This window comes from Myxine glutinosa, chromosome 8 (assembly GCF_964187855.1).
Source record: "Myxine glutinosa chromosome 8, kmMyxGlut1.1, whole genome shotgun sequence".
NCBI classification, from domain to species: Eukaryota; Metazoa; Chordata; class Myxini; order Myxiniformes; family Myxinidae; genus Myxine; species Myxine glutinosa.
Window position 1 is genome coordinate 111,382,412 of NC_136268.1, and position 16,943 is coordinate 111,399,354.

The 16,943-nt window shown below is 47.3% G+C and overlaps 1 protein-coding gene across 3 annotated transcripts; it reads left to right on the forward strand.

Annotated features, from left to right (window-relative positions):
* The first annotated feature begins 2,386 nt into the window (after nt 1-2,386).
* On the forward strand, nt 2,387-14,052 carry LOC137432856 (MOB kinase activator 1B). Of its 3 annotated transcripts, none has more exons than XM_068125115.2 (6): nt 2,387-2,588; nt 5,430-5,593; nt 6,955-7,048; nt 7,708-7,841; nt 8,728-8,891; nt 12,240-14,052. In XM_068125115.2, the coding sequence occupies exons 1-6, from the start codon at nt 2,575-2,577 to the stop codon at nt 12,315-12,317; spliced, it is 648 nt and encodes a 215-aa protein (XP_067981216.1). In that variant the 5' UTR covers nt 2,387-2,574; the 3' UTR covers nt 12,318-14,052. The 3 variants fall into 3 exon arrangements, 2 of the variants coding, with proteins under 2 accessions (XP_067981216.1, XP_067981217.1); XR_013624383.1 differs by lacking the exon at nt 12,240-14,052 and adding an exon at nt 10,928-12,184 and having other exon boundaries at nt 2,396-2,588; nt 8,728-9,801; XM_068125116.2 differs by having other exon boundaries at nt 2,424-2,588; nt 5,433-5,593.
* Nucleotides 14,053-16,943: the final 2,891 nt, after the last annotated feature.

Genomic DNA, 16,943 nt, shown 5'->3' on the forward strand with positions numbered 1-16,943 from the left:
CTGTCTTCTACCGACTCCTCTCCGGCCTTGCTCCCCCAGCTCTATCTGTGCTCTGTCCCCCCAAATATTCCTACAGGTCGCACAAGATCTGCCAGCAACCCTCTTATGGTGAAACTGCCAAAATCAAGACTCTCTATTCACCTTTACTCCTTCATTCCTCTTTTCTCCCGCCTCTGGAACAAACTCCCTCACTCTCTTCAATCCCACTCTTCCCTCCAGGTCTTTAAAACAGCTGTTCACCACCATCTCTTATCTTCCCCCATCCAAAACCTTCATCTTTTCTACCCCCGCTAATTCACCCCAGATCCACTTTTTTGAAATACCAACTTATTTCCTGGAAGTCCTTGCAGTGTCCATGTTTTTTTTTTACCCCCCCCCCCCTCCCATGCCTCCCCTCCCCCAAGCCCTCTCCCTCCCATAGATCTCCCAATGTCTCTGCTCTCCATCTTGTCTCCCGCTCCCTTTATCATATGTTTTATGTTTAATGTGTCAGTTTGTCTTTTTGTGATCATTGTTAGCTCTTACACGAGCCTCGATCTTGTACACAAAAAAACAAAAAAATCCGGGGTTTTAAATTCATTTCCGGGAGCGATCGAGGCAGCGGTCTGTTTCTGACTATGCTCTCTTAAACGACTCCCGACGTGGACCCATAGACCCGATGTCATTATTAAAATCTTTGTCTGAGGAGTTCCGGGAATCTCGCGTCATTGTGAAAGAAAACATCCGTCATTATATTTACTTTCAACGATGTGCAACCGATTTACATCGTAGATGTGTTCTTAAAAACCTCAACGTTACACAAAATGACGTTATTCGGATATAATTTTCCCATATACATAGTGGGGGTCTGGGGGATATGTTTCCAGGGAATTTTCTTTTGTCACCCGAACTTAACTTAACCTTCACTTAAGAAAGTACATATAAGAGACAAAACTTTAACAAATCAATATGGAACACAATTTTAACAAGGAGAAAAAGACATAAAATGTCATCGCCCCCATGGTTTTAGTAATTTTGTTGTGTTGAGTTAAAGGATGCCAGTCGGCCATCTTTGGTCGGCTTATAAAACAGAATCTTCGGCATATGTATACTCGAATGTATTCTTGTCTTTGTGCCAGGTTTGAGCAAAATCGGTCCATGCATGTCGAGAAATGGTTGGGACACGTTTACGTAACAAAAATGGCCTCCAGTTGGGCGTCTTGGATCTGAACTCGAAAATAAATGACGTGCTTATGCAAGACATCATTCATTATGTGTGTCAAGTTTGAACAACATCGGTAAATTCATATCTGAGAAATGGTTGAGGACGTCCTTCATCATCAGGGTTTTTTTCCAACTAAAATGGCCGCCTGTCGGCCATCTTTGATCGCATCACGAAAGAAAATGATGCGCATATGTATACCACATGTGTTGTCTTTGTACCAAGCATGAACAAAATCGGTCCATACATCTCCGAAGACCCTCCTCCAGTAGACCCGAACCTCGTGGCTGCAACTGTATGTATGTATGTATGTATGTATGTATGTATGTATGTATGTATGTATGTATGTATGTATGTATGTATGTATGTATGTATGTATGTATGTACATCTGAAAATCATTAAAAAAGAAAAAGAAAAAGGGGCTGGACCGGTCTCCACCAAATTTTCCATGTGTTGGTAGTACCCAGGGTCAGGTCATACAAACAAGGAAAAAAGAAATCCTCCCCTCCCCCGTTAAGTTGAAGGTGTCGGAGGAGAGACGACTTATGATTTTTCGGCCGATCTCCATCAAATTTTGTAAACATGTTGGGAGTACCTCGGATAACCCCGTCCCCCATTGCGGGAGCACACTCACTAATTCTCTCAAAGGTAGCGGGTATTGTTGGTAGGTACGTATGAGAAAACAATGTACAGTCGGTATATATAAAAACAAAAGGTGATCATAGCGATACGGCTAAAAATGAAGAACGACTTCCAATATTTGGAGATTATTGTGACAAGTTTAGATAAACATGTCGATGCAATTTTTATTTGACTCGGTGATGCATGGAATTGGGCGGTGTATACGCTGCCTGCTGTTTCATAATACTAACTCGATACTATTTTTGTATTTACGGTAAACTGTTGCAATTTTTTTTATTTATAATACATGTAAAAGCGACTGAGATATAATACTCTTGGAAGAAATTGGACAAAATTATCTAAATATAATGTTGAATAACGAAATATATAAAGTAAAAGCTTAATGCAGTTCATTCCACTTATAATAAACACCTACTAGCGTATTACTATTAGAATGTTCGATAAAGATTATGGTTGAATAAAGATGTGGAATTTGACGATTTTTGCTTGAATGTTTGGGAAGTTTTGGTTTCAGGATCATGACCGCGGCGAGAGCGCCCCTTGTGTACCGTGTCCGCCATTGGGCTTGGGCTACGTGTTGTGAAGGCCAAGGAAACAAGGAAGGGACCTCACTCACGTTCAGTTCGGAGGGGAGTAGCGAGAACTGAGGCGCAGTAGCGAGAGGTCGTGAGGGGAAGATCTCCTCAGCGGGAAAAGGAGCCGAGGGGCTTCACGGACCTATCAACACAACATGAGCTTCCTGCTGTGAGTATCGCGCTCACTCGATCGTACCGGCGCCATGGCCGTCCTGTCAGTGTCAGGCCTCACAATCCGAAGAGTAGGAGACACGAGAGGATGAGGGGAATCCCAAACTAAAGTAATGATCAAAGCACGAATTTGCCTTACACTGGACGCGTTTACTGTTGATGGAGGATGTGTGCAACCGCGCCCAAAGTTCTTTGGGTTTTTCGAGTGCGCAGTTGAACCGTTAGTGTGCGGAAGAGGATCTGTGAAGCTTGCAGGCGAGGGTCAGTCTGCCGGGAGGAATTGTGTTGTGTGTGGCACCGCCAGGGAGCAAGGCAAGGGGGTGGGGAGCAGGGCGAGGGGTGGGGAGCAGGGCGAGGGGTTGGGGAGCGAGGGGTGGGGAGCAGGGAGAGGGGGTGGGGAGCAGGGCGAGGCGTGGGGAGCAGGGCGAAGGGTGGGGAGCAGGGCGAGGGGGTGGGGAGCATGGCGAGTGGGTGTGGAGCAGGGCGAGGGGTGGGGAGAAAGGCGAGTGGGTGGGGAGAAAGGCGAGTGGGTGGGGAGAAAGGCGAGTGGGTGGGGAGAAAGGCGAGTGGGTGGGGAGAAAGGCGAGTGGGTGGGGAGAAAGGCGAGTGGGTGGGGAGAAAGGCGAGTGGGTGGGGAGAAAGGCGGGGCGGGTGGGGAGCAGGGCGAGGGGTGGGGAGCAGGGCGAGGGGTGGGGAGCAAGGCGAGGGGTGGGGAGCATGGCGAGTGTGTGGGGAGCATGGCGAGTGTGTGGGGAGAAAGGCGAGTGTGTGGGGAGAAAGGCGAGTGTGTGGGGAGAAAGGCGAGTGGGTGGGGAGAAAGGCGAGTGGGTGGGGAGAAAGGCGAGTGGGTGGGGAGAAAGGCGGGGTGGTGGGGAGAAAGGCGGGGTGGTGGGGAGCAAGGCAAGGGAGTGGGGAGAAAGGCGGAGAGGTGGGGAGAAAGGCGAAGGGGTGGGGAGAAAGGCGGGGGGGGGTGGGGAGCAAGGCGAGGGGGTGGGGAGCAAGGCGAGGCGGTGGGGAGCAAGGCGAGGGGGTGGGGAGCATGGCAAGGGGGTGGGGAGAAAGGTTGGGGAGCAGGGCGAGGGGTGGGGAGCGGGGTGGTGGAGAGAAAGGCGGGGTGGTGGGGAGAAAGGCGGGGTGGTGGGGAGAAAGGCGGGGTGGTGGGGAGAAAGGCGGGGTGGTTGGGAGAAAGGCGGGATGGTTGGGAGAAAGGCGGGATGGTTGGGAGAAAGGCGGGATGGTTGGGAGAAAGGCGTGGTGGTTGGGAGAAAGGCGTGGTGGTGGGGAGCAAGGCGAGGGGTTGGGGAGCAAGGCGAGGGGGTGGGGAGAAAGACGGGGGGGGGTTGCAGGGCGAGGGGTGGGGAGGAGGGCGACGGGTGGGGAGAAAGGCGGGGGGAGAGGGTTGCAGGGCGACGGGTGGGGAGAAAGGCGGGGAGGGGGGGTTGGGGAGAAAGGCGGGGGAGGAGCAGGGCGAGGGGTGGGGAGAAGGGCGAGGGGTGGGGAGAAGGGCGAGGGGTGGGGAGAAAGGCGAGTGGTGGGGAGAAAGGCGGGGGGGTGGGGAGAAAGGCCGGGGGGGTGGGGAGAAAGGCCGGGGGGGGTGGGGAGAAAGGCCGGGGGGTGGGGAGAAAGGCCGGGGGGGGGTGGGGAGAAAGGCCGGGGGGGGGGTGGGGAGAAAGGCCGGGAGGGGGGTGGGGAGAAAGGCCGGGAGGGGGGTGGGGAGAAAGGCCGGGAGGGGGGTGGGGAGAAAGGCCGGGGGGGTGGGGAGCAGGGCGAGGGGTGGGGGGCGAGGCGAGGGGGTGGGAGGCAAGGCGAGGCGAGGGGGTGGGAGGCAAGGGGAGGGGGTGGGAGGCAAGGGGAGGGGGTGGGAGGCAAGGGGAGGGGCTGGGAGGCAAGGCGAGGGGCTGGGAGGCAAGGCGAGGGAGTGGGAGGCAAGGCATGGGGGGGGGGGAGGTGCAAAGGGACCGGAGCGGGGTGCAAGGCAACGGGATTGGGGTGCAAGGTGAGGGAAGCGGGTGGAGGGGTGCAAGGCGAAGGGAGTGGAGCCCATGTGAACAAGGTTTGAGGCTTGGGGCTGAGACGGGGTTAAGGAGCTGTGGTGTTGAGGAGAGGGTTGGGGGCGCCGAGCTATGGACCATGACTCTGGGGTAGGGGCGAGGACCCTGGGCTAGGGCTATTGGTCGGGGCGAGGGATGGGGTGCATGCCACCGATGGGATGAGTTATGGCACCAGGCGCGGGACTGGACTGAGCGTGAAGTGTGACGAGGGAGGGACAGGACACCAGGTGTGACTTCACCTTAAGCCCATGTGCAAGGTGCGAGCGAGTATCGATTCAGGTGTGTGAAAATGCAATAGCTGAGTGCCTCCAGAAGCTGAACTGTGAGCACCGAAGCATTTTACCTTTGGTTCCCTCAACGTATATTTTCCGAAGCAGAATGCTCGAGTAAACTAGTCTAATCTAATTTCATTTTGCTTTTCCATTTGTATTTGATATCATCTCCTGCACTGCTGTGTTAGCCACTTGTGGTCATTTGACATTTCATATCTTTACTTCCTGTGTAATGAATGATGTGGGGGAGTGTGTGCATGTTTCATGACAGAGAGGAAGTAAATAATGACGTCACAAATGACTCGTTTGACCCTGGTCGTATATCTACCTTTACCCTCACTTTTTTCGACAATCTTTCTCTCTGCTGTATTTTTATGAAACTTAACTCGTTGACGGGGCAATAGAGATTGGCATGTTTAATGGTGGCAAATTGATGGACCTCATCTATATCACGGAAAATCTGATGCTCTTTCTCACAGCAATTTAATCCACTTCTTCTTCTTCGTCCGTTTTCAGCAGCCGACCGGCCAAAACATTCAAGCCAAAGCGATCACTTCTACCAGGTTCACATCAGGCGGATCTGCTTAAGCATGCTGAGGCCACATTAGGAAGTGGGAATTTACGTCAAGCCGTCGCTCTTCCAGAGGGAGAAGACCTCAATGAATGGGTCGCCGTGAACAGTAAGCTCCAATATTCTTGACTCGTCCGTGGTTTACTTCCGCCTTCCTTCACTTCCCTTGCATAATCCACGCGTCCGTGATATCTGAGCCGACCCGATCTTTTTAAACCTGCTTCGTTGTTATTTACCACATTTTATTAAAGGCCCAGGGACGACCTGCACCATAAATTCCGACACTGAAATGCCGACACCTCGTACTCTACCCATAAATACCGAGTGGATGATTTAACCACAATACCACCAAGTGTGGTTTAACGGGTTTGCAAGCGAAACGCAGATGCGTGTCAAATCAACATGCGTCGACTCGGAGCATGGTTTACTTTGTGGTTTTGAAGTTGCGCCTCACAAGCCAAATATAATCGTCTGGCCTACTCACTATGGCCTTGACTAAGGAAAGCACGAGCGAATAACTATCTGTTATCAACACTAGCAACGGTACCCGCCCTATGGGCGGGGCTTCAATTGGGAGGCCCAAATGAAAAGGCAAAATATCAGAAATTGAGGGCTTTTTTTATTTTAAACGATTCATATAAACATCCGTTGAATCATATCACACGCAAATCATCAAAATCTAAACGGTACATGGCGTCCATTTTGAAAAAAGATTGAATTCTGCAAAAACGGAAGCGGTTGCTACACGTCTTTCTCAGTCGCACGTTTATGTGTGAAGAGTGCGCGCCGAATCTGTAACACGGAAGCGGCCGCTACACCTGTTTCTCAGTCGCTTTGCACACGCTGCCGTGTTACTTCGGAGCCGCACGTTTATATAGGAAGGGTTCGTCAGGAGTCGATCTACTCTCTCCTGGTATGTAGAATAAACAGTATTTATAAAATTTCAACAAAAGCCACATCACTGTTCATATCGGTAAATAATATTCCATCATGTTTGGAAAAACTGGAAAATTTGGAAAAATTGGAAAAACAATATAGCCTATTTTACTCCCAGGGGTCCCAGGAATACCCACCCAAAATATCGTTGCGATCGGTTGAGCCGTTTTTGCGGTACCTTCGAACGGACGGACGGACATTTGGTGAATTATAGCAAGATGGAAAAGTGGCGATGGAAAACAACATTTGTCTATCTTGATGTTATGGTTCGGAAGTGAGGGATAAACCCCGGTCAAAATGTAATAACCCTTGACCTGGATATGGTACCTGGAGGATATTGTTAGAACACTGGAACAGAATTGCTGTTCAGGCGCAATGTCCGAGCCGTCGTTTCTTCATGAACGAGAACGCATGACGATGCAGACAAAGAGTTAGTTTTCTCTCAGGCGTGACATCACACATGATGTAAAGTTTAAAATGTGTTGTTTTTAACTTTGTTTATCCACTTTGTTCCATCCATGACGTACCTCTCAGCTGTGGACTTCTTCAACCAAATCAATATGCTGTATGGCACGATCACAGACTTCTGCACCGAGGAGACCTGTCCCGTGATGTCTGCAGGCCCTAAGTGAGTCCAGCGTACATGATGTTCCACAATTACCCTGTTTCAGTAACACTCCATTCCACTTTCATCATTATTCCTTTTTGTGAACTGTACGACACGAGGTAGAGCACTCGGGTGTCAACAGACTGTCAAGGGGAACACGCACACAGATGCATGCTATTGAGTACAAGGGAAGTGGAAATGCTGAGGAAGTTGATCTTGTCCAAATCCGTGTTCATGAGGTAACCACAATGGAAGGTGGTCGTTGTGAGCGAACCACAGTACGAGTCTTTGTACTCGGTGTGAATGTCTTGTAGTAAGACGGTGAAACGTTTTCCGATTGGCTCTCTGCGATTGTGAACCAAAACGGTCCATCCTCTTCCTTTCGTGCTTTGGTTCTCTTGCATCGATTTGCCAAGTCCACTTCCTCCGATTGGTTGTTGTGGGCATGGCATTATACAGGAAGCATAGTATGTGACGCCGCTCGCGCACGCTTTTGTTTCCTTCTCGAATGACTTTTCCATTGCGCATCTTGTATTGTGTGAAAATAAACTTCTTGATCTGACCTCTTGAGGTTTATTTATTAATTTTTATAGACTTTAAAAAACCCCCACCAGTTGGTACTCGTTTTATCCGATGCACGTTTATCCCCCGTTTGTGGAGTTAACACCGATCTCCCTCAGGTACGAATACCACTGGGCGGATGGTACGACCATCAAAAAGCCAATCAAGTGCTCGGCTCCAGAGTACATCGACTATTTGATGACTTGGGTGCAAGATCAGCTCGATGAAGAAACCCTCTTCCCGAGCAAAATCGGTACGACCGCCTTCCTAGTTTTGTTTTTTTGGGCCGGTGTCGAGCAAAGGATCATGATTTATTGGTTTGGGCGACGCTGCGTTCTTCCTGAAACGCTTCTGTGCGATGTCACGATAGGAAATAAACTCCGCCAAACGTGACGTGAATGGGATTACAAAGGTAAATGAGTTATAAACACGCTGAGTTAGCTTATCATTCAGGTCACGTCTGCCAGTTTGAGCAAAGGAGGCATCTGCAGCCTCACCCCACCTCCTATTTTCCTCCTCTTCTTTTTCTTCCACCTCCTCTCACCTGAATTTTTTTTTTCTTCCCCAACTCCTCTTTTCATCCTTTGCCCTTTCTTCCCACTCTTCCCTCTACTTTTTATCCTCCTCCCCTCGCCCCCACGCACATTCTAAGCTTGGTAATCATCATGTATCTTGGGCTTTGTGGTGTTTATTGCCATGGATACATAGATTTCTTATCTCAGATTCGAAAACTGTCATTCTGCGATATTAATTCGTCGAAAGGAAATGACCATTGTATCACATCTCCATATTCTTAATGCATGTTGAAGTGATTGGGGGGGTGGGGGGAGGGGGGGTGATGGTGGGTTTCCGATGCCAAGGAGTTCGGCGCACTTTTATGATAATTATGTTAAGACGTAGTTCATTTCATTTATACGAGGTGAGGAGGTAGTTCACCTGAAGTCTTGTATAGGTTTTATTTTGTTGCGTAAATCTTTTAAAATTTGTAAAACAATGATTGTTCCACTTCCTTGTTTAACTCTAGTGGCAGTTTTTGCAACCATTGATGTCACTCGGGGCTCATCTTGAGTGCAGGACCTCTTGTTGACCGCTTACTGTGCATCTGCTTCTTCCCCCACTCCCCCGCTACACGTCCAAAGGTGTACCCTTCCCAAAGAATTTCATCGCTGTGGCCAAGACCATCCTGAAGCGCCTGTTCCGTGTCTATGCACACATTTACCATCAGCACTTTAACACCGTAATCAGCCTGGAGGAAGAAGCGCACTTGAACACTTCATTCAAGCACTTCATTTACTTCATCCAGGTGCCTGCATAAGCGTGCACTCGTTTTGTGATAGGACGGCGGGTCGGGAAGCCTCCCAGTCAGTTGTAGGGTCGTAATTCCGACATGGCAGGTGGTAAACTCTACAGTACCCCACATAGGCTTGTTTTTGTTTTATTACCGCACGCACGCAATGCAAAAAATGAGGTTAGGCAATCGGCTCACTTTGTCTGTCTGTCTGTTTACAGACGTCGGTCTATGATCGAGGAACAACTTAATTACAATTGTATTTCATATTCTGAACACTAGAACACGAATCGGAACATGGACCTGCACTTTAGCAGTACTATGGTTTTTAAATTGCGAAATTGTACGGAATCTCGGCCCGGTCGCACATGTGCACAGAAGAAGGTAATTGTTTTACTCTGTCTACCTATCTACCAATCAAACAAAATTCAAAATCATTCCAAACAGGAAACTTGCTGTTTTTATGGATGTCATAAAGAACGCAAACAACAGGCACATATAAACTAATGTGACCTGTTAAATAAGGTGGTGTAAAAGACGGTGCATCAACGACGGTAGACAAAAATTTTTTTTTCTACAGCCTTTAAAACCTCTTTTATTTCAATTGAATTATGTACTTGAACACCAGAACACAACTAGTCTTTTTGGCACTTCCAAAAACCTTCCGTTTAGTAGAACAGGGAGTCCCCATTTTACGAACACAATGTGATATTACCTCCGCCACCGAAGGTGGATTGAGGTTGTGTTTTCACCCTTGTCTGTCTGTGAACAATATATCTCAAAAGGTTGTGGACGGATTCAAAATAAATTTGGCGGAGAGGTAGCGTATGTGACAAGGCCGAAATGATTAGATTTTGGTGAAGATCTGAATATTGGATCCGCATACGAGAATTATTTAATTTTTAAATGATTCTTCACCATTAGTGTAGCAGCATAGCAAACCTGTTGTGCATTTTGTGATACAAGCACCAAATTTGGCACAAATGTACATTAATATGTTGCGAACATTTTCAGATATTGGGCCACTTGAAATTCCGTAATTTTTTTTTTCAAATTTTTTCAAATTTCGTAATTTCAAATTTTTCGGGTGACACCGTCACAATTTCGGTCTTCGAGGCCGGCCGATATAGTGGGGCGGCTTAGCCCAAATATTCAAAAGAATTGTGCATTTTGTGATACAAGCACCAAATTTGGCACAAATGTACATTAATATGTTGCGAACATTGTGTGGTCAGCAATGAAGACGAGAGTCTGAATTACATGTATGCAAAAGACCTTGTGAACCAGTGAAGCAAATACACGGGTAAGCATGAATTAAATCTAGGGCATGATATAATTTCCATGATGTTTACCTCTACACTCAATGGTGGAAGGAGGTAATGTTTTGATCCCAGCTTGTCTGTTTGTCTGTTAGTCCACAAAATTCCAGACAAAGCTTGTAGTAGTGGTAGTTGTAGTGGTAGTGGTGATAACAGAAATTGTTATATAGAACTGAACTTATATTATTATTATATGCAGAAAATAACTTCATTTCTATATGCCCTGCAGTGGACAGGTTAATTGGTTTATGCACTGAAGGGGTCACCCTGGTGTGCACTGCTGTGTTCTGCCTCACTGAGTTGTTCAGGTATGATGTACTCAGCACAAGCTTCCGGTCGGCCCGGAGGTGGGGGTGCGGGGCCTGTCACGGAACGTCAAAACAAACGGCCTGCCGGGGCCGCCCAAAAGTCGGGCGTGAGGGGCGCGTCCACTAATGGAACGCCTCTCGCTTCCCAGATCGAGGGCCACGTGGTCAGGAGAACCTCGTCCCTTCCGGTCACACTTTGCCTATCGGCCGGCCTCGAAGACCGAAATTGTGACGGTGTCACCCGAAAAATTTGAAATTACGAAATTTGAAAAAATTTGAAAAAAAAAATTACGGAATTTCAAGTGGCCCAATATCTGAAAATGTTCGCAACATATTAATGTACATTTGTGCCAAATTTGGTGCTTGTATCACAAAATGCACAATTCTTTTGAATATTTGGGCTAAGCCGCCCCACTACATTGAGAGATCGGGTGAAAGGGATATATAACATGATATTTAAAAAAGGTTCTGGACGAGTTATGACTAAACTAGGTGGACGAGTTGGTTTGGTGACAAGAACAAGCCGATTATATTTTGGTTCAGGTCCGAATCCAGATCCGGCCAATCATTGGGATACAAAACACACTGTTCAGCCTGGCTGAGGTATGCGCTCTACCGAGTGTCGTACTAGTTGAAAATGTGTTCGTAAGTTGGATGTTTGCAAACTGGAACAATAACTCCCTTTAAATGCATGTAATAAGTGATGAATTGGTTCCGGAACACAAAATAATTTATTTTTTATTACACTATTATTTTTTACATATAAACGTTATTAAATGTACTTTTTGAATAAAAAATGAATAAATTGTGTGTAGCATCGAATGTGTGTAGTATAATTGGAATCCTTCCTCTTCTTCCTTGCAATCCCCATCTCCATCACTCATCGCACCACATACTACTTACTCTCTTTCTCTCTCATCACATGACCAAACCAATTTGATATCTTCTCGGCTCCTTTCTTCGATGCTTCACCAATCTTCACTGAACACCTGATGTACTGGTTCCAAATCTTGTCCATTCTTGTCACTCCATATCCATCTCGGCATCTGCATCTCATTTACATCCCGCTTCTGCTAATCTTTCCTTGATGTTGCCCAAGTTTCCGCACTATATAACGATGCCGGTCTCACACAAATGTCTTGTCGATTCTTCATTTCTGTTTCATTGGTATTTTTCTATCACACAACGCTCCACTGCACTTCCTCCAATTATTCCAACCAGAACTAATCAGTTGCTTAATTCCCATTTCCATCTTTTTCCACCACTGAGCCCAGTTATTTGAAGCTACTCACTTTCTCCAGATCTTCACCCATAATCCTTGGAGTTTCATCCCGATCCTCTTCCACAGGCGCAAACTGACAATGCATATATTGAGTATTTGGTGTACTGATCTTCACACCCCTATCTTAGGAAAGAGAGAATTCGCGATAAACCTCCAAAACACAGTCTCGTTTCATTGGGCCCTTCCTCGTCACTTCCCCTTCTCCCCCTACTTCTGTGACCCCTCATGCTTACCCAAAGAGCTGATTGTGTGATTTATTTCGTGTTAGCCTCTCAAAGAAAACTTGTGAAACAAATGCCTTCCAATAATTGCATTTGAAAGCTCTCGTCAATGTTTGATTGTTAAAGTATGTATGAAGCCATTGTGTCACCTCAACCTAATCAAGAAAATACGGAATGGAACTGGAAAGGAGCTTTGTGCGAACACCTACACTTTTAATCGCTCATTCCCGCAGGAATTCAACCTCATCGACCGCCGAGAGCTCGCTCCCTTGCAAGAGCTCATCGACCGCTTGACGTCCAAAGATCAGTAGCCCGCACGGATGCTGGGCCACGCGTTGGGACGAGGGCCGTGCGGGAAGGACCCCGGCGTGACCGACGCGCCTCTCGTCGACGTTCTCGCACGCCTCGCTGCCCCCTCAAGGTCCGAATATAGCCAGAGCTTCGAGCGAGCGCTCGCTTTCGCCATCGATTGCCTTGAAGAAGGATTGACCTCAAGCGAGGGCGCAGAAGCACCGACGCACATGAGAACGTCAGTGAAGGCAAACGAATGAAAAAAAAACAACTCGCATTGCACTAACACTTTGTGGCGCGACATTATTAATCTAATCGTATGCATCGTATTTTAGCTTTTTGTTTCGACTCGCTGTGTGGGAGAAGGGACTGTTTAGAATGCACTAACAGCGCCAGCATGTCAGGTGAGTAGCGCGAAACCGGTAAGTGCTAATTAGTGTCCGACGCCAATACTTAGCTAGGAAAGACTTTTAGTGGCATGATCAGAGTCTAGACTTAGGAGTCTGCAGTCTTGAAATAATCATGGAATGAAAATGTATTGTTTGTTGCTTTCGTTTTGTCTATATCAATATTATTATTATTATTATAAGGTTTTGTTTTTTTATTACCTGTGGCAGATGAGTAAGAATTGCTGGCAATATGCTTCCGCGGATATTGCCTCAAAAAGGCTTTGTTTTTATTACCTGCATGGTGGGGACGTGGGGCGAGTAAAGTTGAAAATGTATTGTTTGGGGATGTAAAAGAAGGTTTTTTTTTTTTTTTTTTTTTTTTTTTTTTTTTGTGAATGTACTGTATTGATATTGATATGGAATGGTATGTAACTGGTGGACCACAGAATTACCACTTGATGTACACCATCGGACATCACGTCATTTCAGCTATGGTGGGTCTCCGCTTCATCCAAATCATTTGCGGAAGAAGCTTGGCCGAACTCCCAAGGCCCTGCAGTTGTTGATGCTTGTGTATTGGGGGTTGGGGTGTGGTGATCTGGCAGAGGAAGGGGGTGAGGGGGTGAATTGTTTCAGCTACTCTGTTTCCGTGCAACGAAGCATAACTGTTGCCACTTGCGACCGATGTTGGGAAAGATCACACGGCCTTTGTTAATCCTTCCATTTTGAAGCTTCGTGATTAGGAAATATTTTTGCATGCACCGTTGAACCACTTTCTCCCCCCCCCCCCCCCCTCCCCCACATGTCCCCCTTTCCTCTGCCCTTTCCCCCCTGAGGCCTGTGCTTGCAGCAAGATATATCCTTTTATTTCTTGCATACCAATACTGTACCGTGGAATGATTTTCGTCAGTATTAGTCACCCTTTAGCAAAGTGTCAAGTGCCTTACCCCACAATCCGTCAACTTTACCCCGCAACCCCCGACACCCCTCACCGAGGCTGTTTATTTTGTGCTATTCTTCTGTTAAAATATTTCATCTCGATACGACCACATTGAGGAAGTGGTTTCTTCACCACATTTCTGGGTTATTCTAGAACTTTCTAGTTGCTCTATCCCTCGGACATGATGGTGCGGCAACTCTGTGTGCTCAAAGCCTTGACTGTGAGCACAGTTGTTTTGTTTTTTATACACTTGGCTGTCCACTCTTTTCCAAACCATGCCACATTCTGGCCTTGTTCTGGTTTAGCGGCGTTAATCTATAACCAAGCCAAACCTTTTCCTTTCTCGCAACACAATTCCTTTCACACTGTGGAGAAAAAAAAAAGTTTGCTAACATTTGTTTATTCATTAAAATTTATGGACCCAAATTTATTTTGTGCTTTGATTTTCTTTTTCCCTGTTTTGCATTTCTCGGTTAATTAGCACAGGCTCACAAAGCACACACTTCCGGCATGTGTACGTGGGTCACCTTGCATTGAGAATTGCTCCGTTTTCATTTTGCTTTCAATGTGGAGATGCATTTCCTCTGTCATTGTTATCGCAGGTGATCATGCTTTGTTTCTGGTGCATTGGATGCGCCGATCCGCTCGTGGTCAAGAACAGACCCTAGACGTGTCACCACTGTGAGATACGGTGGGAGTCTGATCATGGTGCTAGCATACAAAGACCTTTTTTCGATAACATTTGTGGGATTTGTTACGTCCAGTAGCTAATGCTGGTAGACAGGACAACTGGCATTGTGTAACCTCCAGACCGCACTTTGTGATGCAACACCCTGTACCGAAGGACCGACTGTTGATGGTCAGGTCAGGAACCGAACTCAGACTCGACTCGAAGGTCTTTCCTGTTGGTCCCATTGTTTTTAATGGCTTTGTCAAAACCGATTATTTATTGCCTCACCTTTGGAGGTGCCTTCACATTAAGATTTTGATTTCCACCACATCCTGGAGTGCATGATGATGTGCTGGTGCCCCAGCACACACTGGGGAGGTACACTCCATTGCATTGTATACAGTACACAACTTGAGCTCTGGCCCTGCTGAGTTACAGTTCATTGTGAAACCAAGAGGATCGAGGGAATCTGATGGCCATAGAGGGTGAGCGGAATAGTCCATTCTTCACCGGATATTAGGCCATGATATTTCCTTGATCTTGTTGCCCAATAAAAGTAATCCGTAACTTCAAGGGGAAGTCATTTTGTATCGACCTATAAGAACAATGATCTCATCAAATCAAAAGGGAGGCTTTCTGTGCTAGTCATTGACCAGTGAGATTATCAATAAAATTGTGATGGTGATGAAAGGTATTTAGCGAAGTATTGTATACTATTTTGTATACTATATTGTATTTAGCGAAGTATATTGTCAATAATTCCACGCGAAGTATTGACATGGGCATTGAGGAAGTTAGAAGTGGAGGAATGGTTGATCAGAGTTGTGATGGCAATGTACAAAAGAGCGCGCACAGCTGTAAGGACGAAGGACGGGAACAGTGGTGAGTTTGAGGTGAAGGTGGGAGTGCATCAGGGGTCGGTACTACGTCCACGACTATTTGTAGCTGTGATGGAGGTGCTGGCTCAGACCGTAAAGGAGGGTTTACCGTGGGAGTTGTTGTGTGCAGATGATCTGGTGTTGATTGCGGAAAGTATGGATGGACTGAAGGAAAAGATGAACAAGTGGAAGGAATGTATGGAGACAAAAGGTCTGAAGGTGAATATCGGAAAGACGAAGGTGATGGCAAGTGGTAAAGCATGTGGTGAGGTGGAAAGAACTGGGAAGTGGTCATGTGCTGTGTGCAGGAAGGGTGTCGGAGTGAACTCCATTCAATGTATAATGTGCGCTGAGTGGGTTTTTTTTGTATACAAGATCGAGGCTCGTGAAAGAGCTAACATTAATCACACAGAAAGACAAACCGACACATAAAACATATAACATGGGGAGCGGTAGGCAAGATGGGGCGAGAGGGGGAGGAACACAAACACAACATCTAAGAGCAGGGACATTGAGAGATCTGTGGGAGGGAGAGGGCTTTGGGGGGGGGCATGGGAAGGGGGGGGGGTGGGAGAGGTATAAAACATATGGACACTGCCGGGACTTCCAGGAAAGAAGTTGGAATTTCAAACAAGGTGGATCTGGGGTGAGTTAGTGGGGGTAGAAAAGATCAAGGTTTTGGATGGGGAAAGATAAGAGATGGTGGTGAACAGCTGTTTTAAAGACCTGGAGGGAGGAGTGGGATTGAAGAGAGTGAGGGAGTTTGTTCCAGAGGCGGGAGAAAAGAGGAGTGAAGGTGAGCAGAGAGTCTTGATTTTGGCAGTTTAACCATAAGAGGGTTGCAGGCAGATCTTGTGCGACCTGTAGGAATATTTGCGGGACAGAGCCCAGAGAGAGCTGGGGGGGGGCAAGGCCAGAGAGGAGTCGGTAGAAGACGGAAAGACCACCAACCTGCCTGCGGTGAGTGAGTGAGAGGCCCTTGGAGTTAGCTTCATCGCGGGAGATTCCAATGATTCTGAATGCTTTGGTTTCAACAGCGTGAAGACGAGCTAGGTGTGAGACAGGAGGACCAGCCCAGAGGGGAGAGCAGTATTCCATTGAGCTGCGGATGAAAGCCTTGTATGTGGTGAGGAGCTCAGGTGTGCCAAGGAAGGACTTCGCACGATGGAGGATGCCCAGTCGGCGACTGGCTTTGGAGGCCAGATTTGAAATGTGGTTTTCCCAGGAAAGATCATGGCAGATAGTGAGACCCAAAAGCTTTAGTGACAGAACTTATTGGAGAGGATTATTCAGAAAGTGGATGGGAGGGTTGTCCAGTCGGTCTTTTCGGAGAGACATTGTAAGAGTGTGAGATTTGTCAGGATTGAAAGACATGTTCCACTTGTTTGCCCAGTCTGTGATTTTGTCCAGGTCTGCAGAGTGAGGAGGCTGCAGACTGCCGATCTGAGGGATGAAGAATGGAGCGACAGAGAGTAGAGTCATCAGCAAAGAGATAGAGAGGGTTTTCAAGAGACTCAGAGAGATCATTGATGAAGACCAGAAAAAGCACAGGGCCCAGAACACTGCCTTGGGGAACTCCAGCCTGAACAGGAAGAGGAGATGAGAGAAACCCATTCAGGGCCACACGTTGACGACGACTGGAGAGGAAGTCCGCCAGCCATGCGTGGAGATTTCCATGGATACCAAAGGAGGAGAGTTTGGTGAGCAGAGCTGGGTGCCAGACCGTATCGAAGGCACGTGATATGTCGAGGGAGACGGCTCTAATTTCC